This window comes from Ascidiella aspersa, chromosome 5 (assembly GCF_963924565.1).
Source record: "Ascidiella aspersa chromosome 5, kaAscAspe10.2, whole genome shotgun sequence".
Lineage (NCBI taxonomy): Eukaryota > Metazoa > Chordata > Ascidiacea > Phlebobranchia > Ascidiidae > Ascidiella > Ascidiella aspersa.
In genome coordinates, this window is record NC_139451.1 from 29,461,169 (window position 1) to 29,477,315 (window position 16,147).

Below are 16,147 nucleotides of genomic sequence, written 5' to 3' on the forward strand. Positions count from 1 at the left end.
TTCAACTAACAGTGTCCGATTTGCCAGCCTGCAAAACTGTTCAAACGACGCTGCCATTTAAGCCACGTTGAAAAAATTGGCATGTGTATAGGTCAACACAAACTTGCGGTTTAGCCTAAGGCCAGTGCAAGCAATATCAACATATCCTTAAAGGAAGCCAGAGTTCTGCTAAAAGACAGTGTGTCTTATAAGGATTATAAAAGGATTAAGCAAACTTGAGACACTGGTGGTTTAACATTTTTAAACTGTTGAAAATATTGGGGTCACTGTCGATAGGTTGGCTAGTGATAGACCAACTTTTTTATGAAGTATATGATAATTTAATAGCATTAGTTTAAAATGTATCCGAAGTTAAGTTTTTTCGCTCACAAAAGCCAAATCTTTGAGGAATAAAACTTGAAAATTGTTCAGGTGAAGCATTAACGAACATTGGTTATATTTATTTGGCTTTTGTCCTACAGCAAAATAGCGATGCATATTACTGGCACTTTGGGCTTATCGTTGGGAATACTGCTACCGGTTCTGTTCCTTCAAAGAGGTAGGATTTTGCTTTTAGTTTATAAATGAAAAACGCATGTGCAAAAGAATATTTAATAAAGCGTTGAAAATAAATGATCACAAAAATGCGATCCGTTTTTTTAATTTTTGTTTTGGTTTACAGGCTCGTGCACAGAATGTTGGGAATGCCAAAATGCAAGCAGTTTTATAGAATGTAGAGCCTCTGGAATGCTAAAGACATGCGCAGACTTTGAGGTATTTTATGGCTCTTCATGAGCTGCATATTTTTTTGGATTATTTAACCAATCTACTCAATTTACACTCAATACGTTTTTTAATTATCCAGGTTTGCTCAACCGAAGTGCGCAAAAATTACAACGATATCAAAATATGGAAAGGATGCAAACAGAGAAAGTCGTGTGAAAATCAACGATTGCAGGTTGGGTTACCTAAAACACTGAGAAAGTGTTTTTTATGTTTTTTAAGCAAATACTCCATTGTTTTTAATCGTAAATTTTCTCATCGATAATAACTTGTACTGTGGTAATATAGCTATCTTTGTTTATGTTTTAAATGTTTACTCAGAACTGGGAGAGAACCCCTCACACTTGTAACAACGATCAAGACCACTCCCACTGCTGGTGCTGTTGTGAAAATGATTTATGCAATACGAACGACACATGCGAAGGTATTTGAATTTTTTTGTGATTTTGCGGTAATAATTTTACAGCTAAGAAGAATTGACTGAAGAAACGTTTGCATTTCTTTAAAAGCACTTTCATGCTTAAAGTTTCAACTATAAATTTGTTGATGGACGATCTATTCAAAATTTGATTTTATTATAGTGTTGTCCACTAATAGTGGATTAAACTAAATAAAAGAAAGAAACCTAAAACAACTACCGTAAACGGGTTTGGATGGATAATTTCTGTTTTTATTCGTGATTTCTCGTCGAGTCATTATAAGGTTATTCCCAACCTTCCAAGTATGACGGTGTAACTTTTCGATTTCGATTTTTCTATAAAGTTATTGCTACTGAATGTCCGATGCCGTCGCTCCAGTTTGATCACGGCGTGGTGACATGCTCCAATGCTAACAAATTGGGATCGCAGTGCAGCTACCGGTGTACTGAGAATTACCGAGGTCTGCCCCCTAACAAGCAAGAACGATTGTGTCTGGGAAATGGAAAGTGGAGTGAAAAGAAACCGTGTTGTGTCAGTAAGTACCATTTGCGTATTAAGAAGTATTTAAAAAAAAATTAAGAAAGTATTTAGGTTATTTAGAAGACTTTTTAACTTAAAACTAGATGTTTATTGTTTATACAATTTTGCAACAAAATGTGTGAGTGAGAAAAGAGAGTGCGAAAAAAGGTGCTTTCTTCTTGTAAGTTTGTATACATTTTCTTATTTTTGTTGAATAAATCACTAAATTTTTAGCTAATCATTTTATTTGGTGTGGTTTTCGTACACGATATTATTTGCACATTTGCAAAATAGTTCGGTCAGTCCTTTCCGTATTATTCTATTGTTTTGCAGCAAACGTTATAAGGCTACGCTTTATTGTAATGTCCTGTTTAAAGTGTGGAATTCAAGGTTAAATTATTTAGACAAAACAACGAACGAAGTGATATAAAAAGTATTTTCTGGTTGCAATAAAAATATCAAACCGAAATTGTTCCAAAATTTGATGTAATAAAATATAAAAATTAAAATAAGGTGTTTGTTAACATTAATTCTAGGCGAACACAATGAAACCCCATAGATTTGTTATGCAGTATTTCCAGCTTACCAAAATAAATCATCCACTGTATGTTATTTTACTAAGTCTAACCTAAACAATTCCACCTTCATTTCGCTCTACAGAGCCATGTCCACCATTTTTTCCACTGGATTCTGTTGCAGCTCTTCAATATAGAAGTGAGGAACGTTATCGACATAGACATGATGGCATGGGTCCATTAATGGCGTAAGTGTATCTACACTGGACATTGAACCACCCTTTTAATACATAAAAAAATTGAATAAGTTTTAACGCGCTTAACTGACATTTGATTTCAGCAAATTTCATCACAACAAGGAGTGGAATCAACAGTATCTTGTTTATTTTAACGAAAAAGTCTACAAGGTTGTATATCCGGAAGATCCAGTAAGATGGGCACCATACCAGCAATCAGGTTTGTTGATAGTTTGTGATTTGTGGTTTACGAAGAAAAAAAAACGAGAAAACTCTCGGGTAAACCGGATGTCCATCCTAGAATTTAAGTAAACCAATTAAAAACAACCTGAACAATTTCATTAATGGAAAACGTCTGGAGGCATTCGAAGGCCAAATAATAAAATCATTAATAAATATTTTTTGTAATTAAATGTGATTGCCATGTAATGCAGAGATTTTTAAATCATTGTGCGTGCCGGGACAGCCATTTATGCCTCGAGAGATGATTTTTAAGTGGGCATACGTCTTGTAACTTTCCGTAAATTGGGAAAATGACTTATATTTATTCTACAAATAAGCAAGCGGGCGAACATGCGAGTTGTGAATCCAAACTATATTCAATAAATAGCTTATATTGCGAAACTATTTGCCTTTCGTATGGCCGAGTAGGTAATTACTGTTTGCTAACAAATTTGTAGAAAGCCATCGGTATTATTATTATTATTATTTGGCCCGCGGGCTGTAGTAGTATGCCCATTGCCCAATGCCCATCCCTGTTTAAACCCAGCAAAATATTTTTCTAGCGTAACACCTGCTTATGCTTACCCTCTATTTAAAACACACAAATTGTCCGAAGAAAACATACCTTCTACATGCGTACGAGATATACCTGTCAGACTTCTACAGTCAGCTGGAAACGTCACTACATCAAGGTTTACAGCATTTCTTGAGCATTTACTCCAACCAGTAAGCCAGGAGTTTTGCATGACGGACATAAATGAGTATTGCAAAGATAGCAGGCACTATTTAATGGAGCTAGACACTTGGAAGAAAGAAAATCGTAAAAGACTTACAAAAGAAATAGCCACCCAACCATTATTCATTGTAGCGGCTGACGTAAAAGCGCTTTACCCCAATGTAAGTCGTACACTTGTTAAACAGTCACTCACTTGTGCATTGAAACACCACTCACCATTTCCATCTAGAGCAAGAACCACAATTGTAGAATTGGCCATGTTCTGCCTCGAAAGCATAATACTATGCAATAAGAACTGCTATTATAAACAAACGGAAGGCATCGTGACGGGAGACAATAATTCGGTTTCCTTGGCAAACATCGCCATGCACTATATCATGCGTTCAGTGGCAAACTTAGGAAAAAGAACAGAAATCTTTAAACGTTTCATCGATGATATTGTTTGGTTGTCATTTGGCGAAAAAAACACGAATATTGTCCAAAACCTGTTGACAAAAAAATTTAAAAGTTTTGGAATGTCATTGGTATTTAGACAAATATCTACTAACCAAAAACAAGGTCAGTAAGAGTTCCTAGATGTGCTACATTCAATCAATAATCTTACACCAGAAGGTTTCACAACTAAGGATTTCACTAAAGAAACAGCACGAGATAGGTGCTTCCTACAAGCCACGTCACACCACCCGATGTCGATTTTTAAATCTATAGTTTTTGGTGAGGCAGTTCGGTTAAGAAGACTAAATGAAATATTTTCCGACTTCAAAGAAAGTCTAAGTAGACTATCTTTAAAAGCAGACAACTCGAGTTTCCCTAAAAACATGGTAGATGACATCATCCAGAAGGCTAGTTCCTGGAAAGAACGTTTCGGCCCTCCAAAAAAAGAAAAAAGAAAAGCAGAGGATATAACAGTTTGGCCCTCCCAGTTTCCCAAGATACTAAGGATGACGATTAAAGAAAGGAAGTTAGCACCTACAACAACTATAACGTATAAAAACCCGCAAACACTCGGAGTAATCCTTACAAATTATCGCCGTTTAGCTTTCAACAGTCAAAATATTGATGAAGGCAAGTCGGGCCCATGTGGAAAGTGTGCTTTGTGTGGCAATTATGGAAAATATAAAACTTCTATGGTTAACTGTTCTAAACAGCTCTACACTCCACAAGGTTATATCAAACTCAAACGCAATCTAACGTGTTCTAACTACGGGATTTATGTCGCGACATGTAAATTATGTAAAAATCAGTATGTCGGCCAAACAAAAAATAAATTCTCTACAAGATGGACCGCACATAGAAACCATTGGAAAAAGTTTGACATTTCAGGCAATAATGACCAATCTGCCCTCTTACGACACTACGCCACACATCACAGTAATGAACTAGAAAGAAAACCCCCAATACACGAGTGTTACAATGTAAGATTTGTTGCACAACCCGAAATGGTCCAGCTGGACTTTCATGAGGATATTTGGTTAAATAAAATAGGAGCTACCATCAATATTCAGAATATTATAACACCCACTATTAAATAATCCTTGTACCTTACGTTTTTTTCTCTTTTCTTGACCTACTTATGCGCGACCTCAGAATTTCTTTGCGTTTTCTTGGCGGTGTTTTGCTTCAGGCATTGTGATTCCTTTTATTATAGTAGCTCTTTATTTTGCCATTTTAACGTCAGTATTGGTTTACAGCTCTACTGAACTGTATTGTAATTCTGTTATTGGCTTTTTAAACTTTTGAATAGTTTTATTTTATTTTATTTATATATAATTTTGGTGTTTCGTTGTGTTTGTAGTATATTAGCAGAACTGACGATGCTTTTTGCGTAACTATAGTATTCTGCTTTTGTTGAATAAAGTTGTTTTTGGATCTCTTTTACAACCTTTGTGGTTTTGCTTGAATCTGTTTAAACCTCTGCTTTATAGCCAACAACACATACAACACTGGCGCAATGCTTCGCTACATTCATGAAAACCTCCTCGGACACCTTCAGCGTAGAGATCTTCACGGTGACGTCATATTCGTCAGCGTAGACACCGCGTCTAGCGATGACGTCACGGAGGCCGCAGCCGATTTAAAGAAAGCTGGCGTTCAGGTGAAAATAACAATTTACAGTTTTGTCTTGTTTTCAAGTATTATTATTCAGGCTGTAAAGTGAGAGTATCTGCTGCCGAAGGGTTGGTTTATTAATTCGTTTGTAATACAAGAGCGATTTTCTTCTATTTATTCGTGTACTAATAAACCAACATCATGTTATATATATTGGTGTACTATGTTCTTAATTAAGCGCTTTTTTAGGGGTAATCAAAAGTTAATCCTAAATTAAACAGGATTGTTTGTATATGTTGGACTATTTTATCATGTTAATTAAACCAGCGATTTACAACCGGTGTCTCGCGGAATACTATTAGGTTCCGTGAAACAAAAGTTAATCCTAAATTAAACAGGATTGTTTGTATATGTTCGACTATTTTATCATGTTAATTAAACCAGCGATTTTCAACCGGTGTCTCGCGGAATACTATTAGGTTCCGTGAAATTCCTCCGCCAATAATTTTGCTAATTTGAATAATGTTCCATTTAACACCGATCGCAAATCATTGATTTAACCAAAATGGACGTGAGTAGTTTTTGTTTTATAAAAGTTATCAAAAGTTAGAATTTTTCATGGCAATTTGCTTTACTTATTGCTGTGCACAATAAGACTTGCTGTGTAATTATAAAATTATAGTATCGTGGACAGGCCCTACGAAGGCCAATAAGACAAACTAAATACGAAATAAAGTGCTGTCGTGTTTATTATTATTATGAACCATCTTCAGGTCTTCCGCAAACTTATTTTAACACATAAAACAAATTATCCGTGGCTCAAAAATAGTGAACAAACACTGAATTAAACACAAATATTGCAACAAAATCTTTAAGGGAGGCGTTAATACAGAGAGTCAACCTGCCAATATCTTTGTACAATATATATGCTGTGATATAAAAAAAAACAATTTTCAGTCACATTTATTTTATAGATAGATTTTGTATTGATATTCCTTTTCAAATGCGATTTAATTCCAGATTTTTTACGCCTTCTACGAAAGTCCTGAAAGTAAAGTTGACATGGAGGAAGCGAGTAAGGTTGCCACTTCAAAAGATCACATTTATGTCGTCGGAGAAGAGAAGACATTGAACTTCGAGAAGCATTTCGCGAATATTTTTTCCCTGGCTTGTAACTACCCATGCCCGAATGCCGATGAAGAATAAACTAACTCTATTCCGCTTGGCAGTCTTTTACGAATTCACTAGTTTTCATTATAATATATATATATATAGTATATAGTAATGTAAAAAATGCTATCTATGGGTTTTAATTCTTTAAATAAAATTAGAGCCATTATATTTTGACATTAATTTTCAGAAACTTTAAAATTAAACTCGATTAGAAAGTTTACAACAAACAGCTCTTTGAGCTTGTCGTTAAGTTAATATTGCCTAAAATTTTGGTTGGAATTACGTTCAACGACAATTTTAACAGTATTATATCTTCATTCGAGCAAAATACGGTATACGCGAGTTGAACCGTATTTGTTATCGTTTTTCGCTGGTGATTCGCATTTATCACATTTACTATTTCGATAACATGCTAGGTCTTTGTAAATTTTTGCAATTCTTTTACCATGAAGTTCAACAGTTGACACAACTTTTGTATAAAATGACCAGCGTTTTGTTTTTCCTTGGCATTTTGTAGTTGTTGTCATTTTTATTTCAAAAATATCAACTACAAGCTTTTTTGTGAGTTCTGCATAAACCCGAAAAAACTAACTGGTTTGTGTTATATTCAGTAAAGTGAAACATCAAAAACGTGTGGTTGACGACAACAAGCCACTGATTAATCTTATATAGTAGGGCAAACCAGGGCTGCGGAGTTGGGAGTCGGACTCGGGACTGCGAGTAAAACCACGTAAAACTACCCGAGTCCAGAATCCGACATGCGCATGCACAGTACCAAATTTTAAAAGTGATATGGCCGCCAACTGGATATTGTAAAGGCGGAATATCATATGGTGTAATATTTTCCAACCATGTATATTGTGAGTTAATGATTTATTCGGACCCCTATAAGTGGATTGTTGAATATCAACGTTATTTTAGTTACGTAAATTGGCAAAAAAAATACTGCAGAGTCGGGCCGGACCGGGACTTGACGAAATCGCACATTTGTGCGGAGTCGGACTCGGGTTATTTCTAGCCAACTCCGCAGCTCTACTGCAACAACAGTATGTTGTTTAAATCAATGCATTTCTATTACTCTTAGAAATACTCTTTGCTATAACAAATGTTTTCTAAACCAAAAAAGTTAAGAGTTAACGAGCTGCCGAGCAAATACGGAAAATGTGAATTACATTGAAAAGGGGACATTATTGTATTTTATGATAATTGTTTTGGTGTGTAAAAATACGCATGTTCCAAAAATTAAAAATTATGAAATTTGAACCCTTTGAAAATTGAAAAACGTAAAGGAAATATTTTTAAAATTTATATCATAATTTATAACCAAACAGACTTATTTTACTAAGAAATTTAATAAAACAAACATTAATGTATAGTTAGCCACTTGAAACACAGAGCAACTATAAATTTCCGTTGTATTAGTTTACACATTCCGATTTTGAAAGAAAACCCGCGTATATGGAGAATATGCCACCAAAGTTCCAAACACTGGTGAAATTTTACCTGCATGCTTTGATTTTCATACGACTTTCTCTGTTTTGACCTTAAGTTGTAAAAAGTAGCACTGTACAAAATAAAATAAAACATAAGGAAAAACGAATATTAAAACTTTTCGTTTAATATTTTTGAACAAAAAACAAAAATGGGTTTTCACTGCTACGTGACGTCACATATAATTTAGAAATAAATGTTTTTTGTTTGGCAAACTTGAAACGTAGTGAATTAGCAAATAGTTTTATAGGGCTGCTAAAAGTTGTGGACATTACGTCACCGATTTCGTCATATTGTGACCTCTAAACAAAAGTTAAGTTTGATGTACCTAGTTCAACTCTTACGAGCATGCCTAACTAAAATTATTTTCTATACTATTATTTGCACGCTATAAAAATAATTTACATCGTCATACTATTCGAAAGAGAATATGCCTTACTTCAGTTTCGGCACATTTCTTAAGCTTTCCAGATGCAGTACATTCCTCGAAGCTATTGGCGTTTTCACATTCCCAACATTTTGTGCACGAGCCTAAGGGAAAAAATATCTGTTAGGTTTAAATATCAGGGTTTAAAATGAATTGACGTAGACCAGGTAAAGTAATACAGGCCCTAGCAGGTAATAACAGAAACTAAATTAATTAATGATGTTACCGAGTTGAGTTAATAAAATTCGGTCAATCGACTATTACATATTCTAACAGAATTTGCTTTATTTAAATGTTTAAACAATTTACAAAATCTTAACCACCATAGGATATTAAATAAATCTACCTTTAGCAAAACTATTACTTAATTAAATGTTTTGCTTTTTTATATAAAATAATTAAAAGGTTGCTAATACTTACTATTTTGAGCGTCATAAGAATTAGCATCAGTGTTCCAATAAAAAAACACGAATTAACGCAAAATTGCATAGCGATTTTATACAAAAATATTTAACAATAAAATTGCACCTGACTGGCGACAAACCTATATGTCTATTATTTTTGAGTCTCTCCATATTCGATTTAAAGACAGAATCAAGTCCTTGGGCAGGGTAAGCGACGTGTCTAATTAAACCGGCCCCCAGGCGGCAATAATTTATTTGATTATTTAGCAAAGGACTTAAGTTGTAAAAACACACTAAACATCAAGGAGTACACCTATAACGCGTTATATTAATTGATTACTTCACATTTGCTTTTTAGATGCCATGCACTTTATCGTTGAGTATAAAGAAGCTATTTTTCGGCAATCTCTTATCTGTGTTTTGAAAATACATCAGTCGCCTTTAAAATGAAAATATTTTGGCATGATTGTATTATTCACCGATTGAGTCTTATGTATAAAGACTTTAGCCTACACTATTGTACAGTTAATTTAAACACAAACAACTCGCAATATAAACGAACTATACGTTACAGAAACAAGCACGGGAATTATGCAGCAGGTAAGTACTCCCCAAGCTATGGCGGCATTTTCGGGAGGGCAAATACAAGTGTATCATCCAAGTCACTATGTTTGAAACAACCCAAAATTTCCATTCCGTTTTAAAATAAAATACCCAAATCTAATACATTGCAAAAAAGGCATATTTGCATCAAAGCTATATTTTGAGCAAAAAACTACAAGCCTGTAAAGCAGTGGTCGGCAAACTGTGGGCCGCGGCCCAAATGTGGGCCACATAGCCATTTTTAGAGGGCCGCGAGGTACTTTCGAATAGCTTAGTATTATAATATAGTTATGGGCCGCGTGATAGTCGTAAATTCATTGAACTTTATTTTAACAGTTGATGTGGCCAAGAGTTATTAAATTGGCTCAGCTTGAAAAGTTACACGTGCCAAATGTGGTCCTGAGAGCCTGCCGAACTATATTTTTGGCCAACTTAAACTGTATAATAAATTCAAAAATTTTTGCGCGTTGCGCGTATATATATTTTTATAATATGCTTAACATTGATATGGCAGTGTTTTTGCACCACGGCGACGTGTTATATTTCACCTTAAAATCAAATATCCTGAATCTACCATTTTTGGTAGTGGGCCTTCAATAGATTTGAAAAGAGATTGCCATCAGCAATTTTTTTTGCGAGGAATTTCAGAAACGCTTTCGGGGAAGTTGTAGCTGCCCTAGGCACAGATAAATGTTAGCTGAAGTCAATTGAAGAACTGCCTCAAAGGCACACACCATAGTTTAACTAAATGAGTATTTTCCTGCAGGTGGATTGCAATAAAAATATTGCAATTTTGCAGAACGCCTAGAGATGTTTGTCAAAGGTTAAACGTTCGTGGTAATATTTATTGATTGGTAGCTCTTAAAAGCAAATTTGCATCACAGAGCAGCAAATGTATTAGGCCAAATCAAAAGTACAAGCTTTAAGCAAGTCTCATTTTGCATTTTTAACGATACACATAAAAAAGCACAACGTAGCCAGTTAAGCTTACTTGTGATATCCTTGTGGAATATGCCTCAAAAGAAAATATTATTCACCGAATTTTGTTCGGATGAACTTAATGAAACTGTTTTTTTTTTTAAGTTTAGGTATTTTAAAAAACGTTATGCATCTACTTTATGTTTCGTGTTTGTTTGTTGGGGTTCTGGTCCCCACTATTGGTAAGTATGGCAAATATATTTAAAAAAAAATTTATGCTACATAACAACTGAATGTATCTTTATAATTGCGATACTGCTGGTTTATTTGATGGACGATAATTCTTTCATTCATATCTGTATATAATATAAAGCTCGTGATATACTGGTCTTATAGACTACCATTTTTTGATTCCCATTCATTGTGCTGTTAATGGGATTACTAATGATTACAGGGGTGCAAACGTCGGCTAATTAAATAGGTTGAATGTTATGTCTAAATTCTTAAGATAACTAATTATATATGCTTTGTTTATACTGTAAGTTAACAATTTTTTGACTCTATGTTGAGCGAGTGAAAGCTAAACTTATAATTATGATAAAGTTTTCCATTGAGTTGGAGGAAAAGATGATAAATAAATATTTTGTAATACAAAGTCATATTGGACCCAGTGCAATTTTAGTTCAGTGCAACAGGAACGTAAGAGCCGCGTGTTGACCCCTGGGCTAGATGGACAAGCTAAATTGGTAGGGCAATAGGGGACAATTTATCGCCAAACAATCTCACTTGCAGCTAGGTTCGTTCGTTTACCCTTTTAGGTCTTACAAAGAAAACCCAATGTAATAAGAACGCAGTTTGCTATGTAGTTAACTAAAACCAACAACAAGTGATGAATTATTATTTATACCGAAAAGTGATATACCATATATATATTTTTTGTTCGGTTATAATTAACATAATAATTCATTTAGTAACAAATGGGCCCTTAGCTTTTGTTATCAGCACTTAACGGTGTCAATTTAAATATGTTAACAGCATTTCCACGTTTCAATCTACAACAATTTGCTTGTATACATTCGACAAACAAGGGATGTTTTTTGTTAGTTCACGATTGAAATTGGCTTTGAATTTTATTTGCAGTTACCTGCACTCAGTGTTGGACATGCGAAAACACCAAAAACGCCAAGGAGTGTTCCGATTCAGGAATTTTAAAGGAATGCCGAATAACTGAGGTAATTCTATTTAAAAGATGGAAAACTTTTGATGAGCCTTCTTTTGTGTATCATATATTCTTGGTGTCTTTTAGATTTGTTCAACCGAGGTTCGCAGAAACAATAACGACATCACAATATGGAAGGGATGTAAACAAAGAGAAGCTTGCGAAAATCAACGAATGCAGGTGACTGTAAAAAATAAATGTGAATGTCGATACCTATACTTGTTTGTATTTTTGATTGATGGCTGGCTGCGTCCTGCTTTTTCCTTCGTGGTCGGTATTGGATACAAATACTTATATTCTGTAAAAAACGAGATGGTAAAACTTTTTTGGATGCTCGCCTGAGTTGGTTTCCGTAAACAATGGCGGACCCACCCAAATCTAGGCCTAGAAAATTGAACGAAATCGCAATTAAAATAATGTGCTCAAAGGAGTATATTGCTCTGCCGAAGTTAATGGTATTTAAAGGCGTTTCTCGGTCAAGTTAAAAAAATTCCCCACGGCCCTTGTTTAAAAATTAGTAAGGTACATAATTACACGATCCTGTATTACACTCGATTAATTATTACTATTTGAGAATTATCGTTTACGCTATTCACACATACACAATTTATTAAGTCGCTTTTGTCGTCAAACTTTCAAAAGCAGTTTCACGGACATATAAAAGCATTCCATTACTATTTCGTAACAAATAATAACAAGTCCCTCTTTAAAAGACTCTTGGTACCCGCATGTCGTGCATAATGATAAGCATAATGATAAGCATAATGATAAGCATAATGAAAGCTCTAAAGAACCTTTGTTCTAAGAATTGGAACAGATTTCCTCACACTTGCAACAACTACCAAGAAACTTCTCATTGCTGGTGCTGCTGTGATGGAAATTCATGCAACAAAAAGGAAATGTGCAAAGGTATTTAGGGTGTGTTAATTAATAAACATTTTACTACTAAAAGTACTCCAGCTTTGATTAAAACTGAAACATCATACATTTTGTCCGTTTTGTTATATTATTTCGAGGCTTAATTCATTAAAGTATTGCTTCGTATAAGAAACTTTGATAAATTTTTATTAAAGATTCTTTAAACTACTAAAATATGGCCACTCACCATTTTGGATTTAAGTGGACTAATTAAGAGAGATGGCCTTTCCAAAAGTATTGACACACCTTTTATCGGTTTAGTGATTTTTAAATCGTATTTTCACATTAACTCTTCAATATTTAAACTTCAATTCTGGTTGCAATCAAAGCTAATCGTTGTTATTGTTTTTATTATTAATTAATTTTTTATCTATTTTAGCATGTGTTAATCTAGCAGATTCGACAAAATCCCAGCATGTAGTACAAACAAAGCGGGATTACTTCCGTTTGCGAAAATTACACTTAAAATACCGAGAAATATAAAAAACGTGTGTCATGCATTTGCTCCTTTTTAATGAAAAAATATAATGTTGACATAAATATGGAAAAATATTTAGTGTCTTCTACACAATGTCCGATGCCTTCCCTTGAAATGGATCATGGTCACGTGACTTGTTCCAACTCTAACCGCTTGGGGTCGCTGTGTACCTACACATGCAACGAGACCGGTTACCACGGTTTACCCCTCAACAAGCAAGATCGCCTATGTCTTGGAAATGGAAAGTGGAGTGAAAAAAAACCTTGTTGTGTCAGTAAGTACGAAATACAGCAGCGTGCATTTTTGCCGTACAGTTCCTTAAAACCATTAGGAGCAGGTTTCTCTCCAACAATTAATGCTTATGCGGTTTAAACTTTGGAAAATATTATCAGCATCAATTAATTCACAAATCCAAGCCCAATAAATCTACAGGTTGGTACAAACATGTTTACAAACAAAAATGCAAAACATATCGAGAGAAGTTACATCCTTATACTCAACCCATAAAGCAAAAACAGCAAATTTAAAGGGTATTTATTAAAATTCTTGCGTTCTGATTTTCGCTTATCTGATTTATATTACAAAACTTTAATAAAAAAATAAAATAAAAAAATATTGTTACTAAAACAATATAAAAATTTGTTACGCAGCGTGTTAAACGTTAATTCGTTATAAAAATGCTCTTCCTTCATTAAGATCACTAACCTCGCTTTGTTTAGGCGAATCAATTTATTTATTGTAGTTTTCAAACTGCTAACATATGTCTTCTACAAGTCAAATGTTTTGTTTTCTATGCGATCGATTTTTTACTAAAACTTTAATTCATCTTACAGGACCGTGTCCACCATACGTTCCTTTGGACATCGTTGGAGTTTTCCATTTTAACAGTAACGAAAGTTTAAACGCAAGATACCCAGCCATGGCTGCCCTGTCTGAGTAAGTAAATAAGTCATGTTTATAAGGTTGCTAATGCAATTTGTTCACCCAGTCAAAGTGACCAATATTATTCAATGCAAATATCAGAAATTGTAAGAAATGAATTATAAAACTAGCACTGACCATGCATTTATCTGTCGGTAGCAGTTAATATTTATATGACGGTACCGTTAGTTCGAACCTATAAATATTTTTGTGGCATAGTTTTGTAACTCTTAGCGATAGTCTTTACGGCCTTTGTCCACATCGGCTATCATTTTTCAGAAGTTGAAAATATAATAATTTCTTGCAAACATTAGATAATAACGAAAGTATTGCGAAATACTACTGCGTCCATTACAATACTAAATCAATAAGCATTGCTTTTATTTCGAAAGAGAACAACTGAATTGTTTTGAATTTTAGAGGATTGGTTGTTGGCAAGGATTTTGTCCAAAGTTTCTTTCTGCAATTCAACGAGAAGGTATACGACGTTGCCCGAGGCGAAAATCTTATAATTGGACCGTATCAACCATCAGGTAAGCGAGATAGGTTGCATGAATGTAATAGGCCTAGTTAACGAGAGCACTACTACGTGGTAAATTTTGCTTTGGCATCCTCACGACCAAAAAATCCTTAATAATAATTCTTGATATCCATGAACGATTGTATAAAAAACGAATTGTGCTATTGTAAATGTAAATTTGCACTTTTCATAATATTTGTCTCACCTCGCAAACAAACTATTTATATGATCCACGCATTTAATTTTTTCTTTTAAACACGCATTTTGTCAAGTGTACAGCGGGTTTTAAAGTTTGTTTACACATAAACAAAGCAGAATCGTGCCTCAAAGAGGCAGATTGTTAAAAATGTTTGACAAATAAAAACACTTATAGACAAAGTTAATAAGTGAACGTACTTGAAAACGATGCAAACAATTGTTTAACAATTGGATAACTTCGTTTTGAGAATAAAACTTTAAAAAACAAGAAATTACTAAATTATAGAAACTAATAAATTATAGAATTAATTCTCATGAAATCACAAACATTTTTTTAAAAACACTTTTTTTAACGAAATGCGGTATATAATAACTAATTATCCAGCTGTTTCAAGAAATCGCCTGCGATTGTCTTTTCACACGTTTTACCGATCTGAAACCGTAAGAACTTTGCTTTCAGCTAACAACACAGTCAACACCGGAAATGCTCTACGCTACGTTCGCAACAACATCTTGAAGGATCTTCATCGCGGTGGCGGACACAGCGATCTCGTTGTAGTGGGCGTCGAGAAACAATCAGATGATGACGTCACAGAAGCCGCGGCCGAGCTGAAACGCAACGACGTCACGGTACGAGTTGGTAACAGTTTGGCAGAGCTCATATGATTAAAGGTTTTTGAATGGCATAAAATTTAAGAAACGAGCAGAGTGGTAATGATTTTTAGGAAACTTAAGAAAGAAATGAAAATAACTGTTAGAAATAAAAACGTGTGTTGGACATGACTGTAAGTTCATTCGAAATTTTAGAACTTGAAACAAAGCAAAGTAAAGACTCGAGATTTTAATATATTCTTACTGAAAAAATCTCGCGCTTATAAACACCCTATGCGTTTTGACAAATTTCAATATAAATCATTCAGGTGTAACACTTTATTTTAGTTGCAGCATTTTAAAATAATCATTTCACCTTGAAACAAAACTTCTTTTTTAGATTATCTACGTGTTTTATCAAAGTGCTGAGCATAAGATCAATATGGAAGAAGCCTTGAAAGTGGCCTCATCAATGGATCACATTATTGTTGTGGGTGGAGGCAGCGAAAGAAACTTCAAGCAGCTTTTCAAAAATATAATGTTGCTTGCTTGCAACTATCCTTGTCCTGATGAGAGTGAAGAATAAAACCAATTATGGTCAATTTTATCAGACAGGACTAAATGTATAAACCACGTAAAAATCAAATTTCAAATACTTTAAAATAATAAACTCATTATTAATTTAAAATTTGGAAAACATTTTCAATTGCTTTTTCAGAAATTTGGTTGCATTTCGTGAAAAATCTATCAGTCTTTGTACTATTTGTTTGAGTTTCTAAAAATATAACCCACATTTTGCTCCATTTATTTTATCTATGGGTAGGCTAA

The 16,147-nt window shown here is 34.2% G+C and overlaps 1 protein-coding gene across 1 annotated transcript; it reads left to right on the forward strand.

Moving 5' to 3' along the window:
* Nucleotides 1-1,086: 1,086 nt before the first annotated feature.
* On the forward strand, nucleotides 1,087-15,905 carry LOC146146139 (uncharacterized). Its single transcript, XM_083390699.1, has 14 exons — nucleotides 1,087-1,186; nucleotides 1,525-1,716; nucleotides 2,361-2,463; nucleotides 2,556-2,671; nucleotides 5,335-5,504; nucleotides 6,479-6,629; nucleotides 11,615-11,706; nucleotides 11,781-11,873; nucleotides 12,500-12,602; nucleotides 13,169-13,363; nucleotides 13,923-14,025; nucleotides 14,431-14,543; nucleotides 15,189-15,358; nucleotides 15,720-15,905. Exons 2-14 carry the CDS (start codon nucleotides 1,545-1,547, stop codon nucleotides 15,903-15,905), a joined length of 1,767 nt encoding a protein of 588 aa, XP_083246825.1. The 5' UTR covers nucleotides 1,087-1,186; nucleotides 1,525-1,544.
* The last annotated feature ends 242 nt before the right edge of the window (nucleotides 15,906-16,147 follow it).

Excerpts from the sequence above, each read along its gene's own strand:
- LOC146146139 (XM_083390699.1), top strand. The coding sequence starts at position 1,545 with ATGCCGTCGCTCCAGTTTGATCACGGCGTGGTGACATGCTCCAATGCT. Across the intron at positions 12,603-13,168 it reads CAAAAAGGAAATGTGCAAAG|TGTCTTCTACACAATGTCCG; the intron begins GTATTTAGGGTG and ends AAAAATATTTAG. Across the intron at positions 14,544-15,188 it reads TGGACCGTATCAACCATCAG|CTAACAACACAGTCAACACC; the intron begins GTAAGCGAGATA and ends CTTTGCTTTCAG.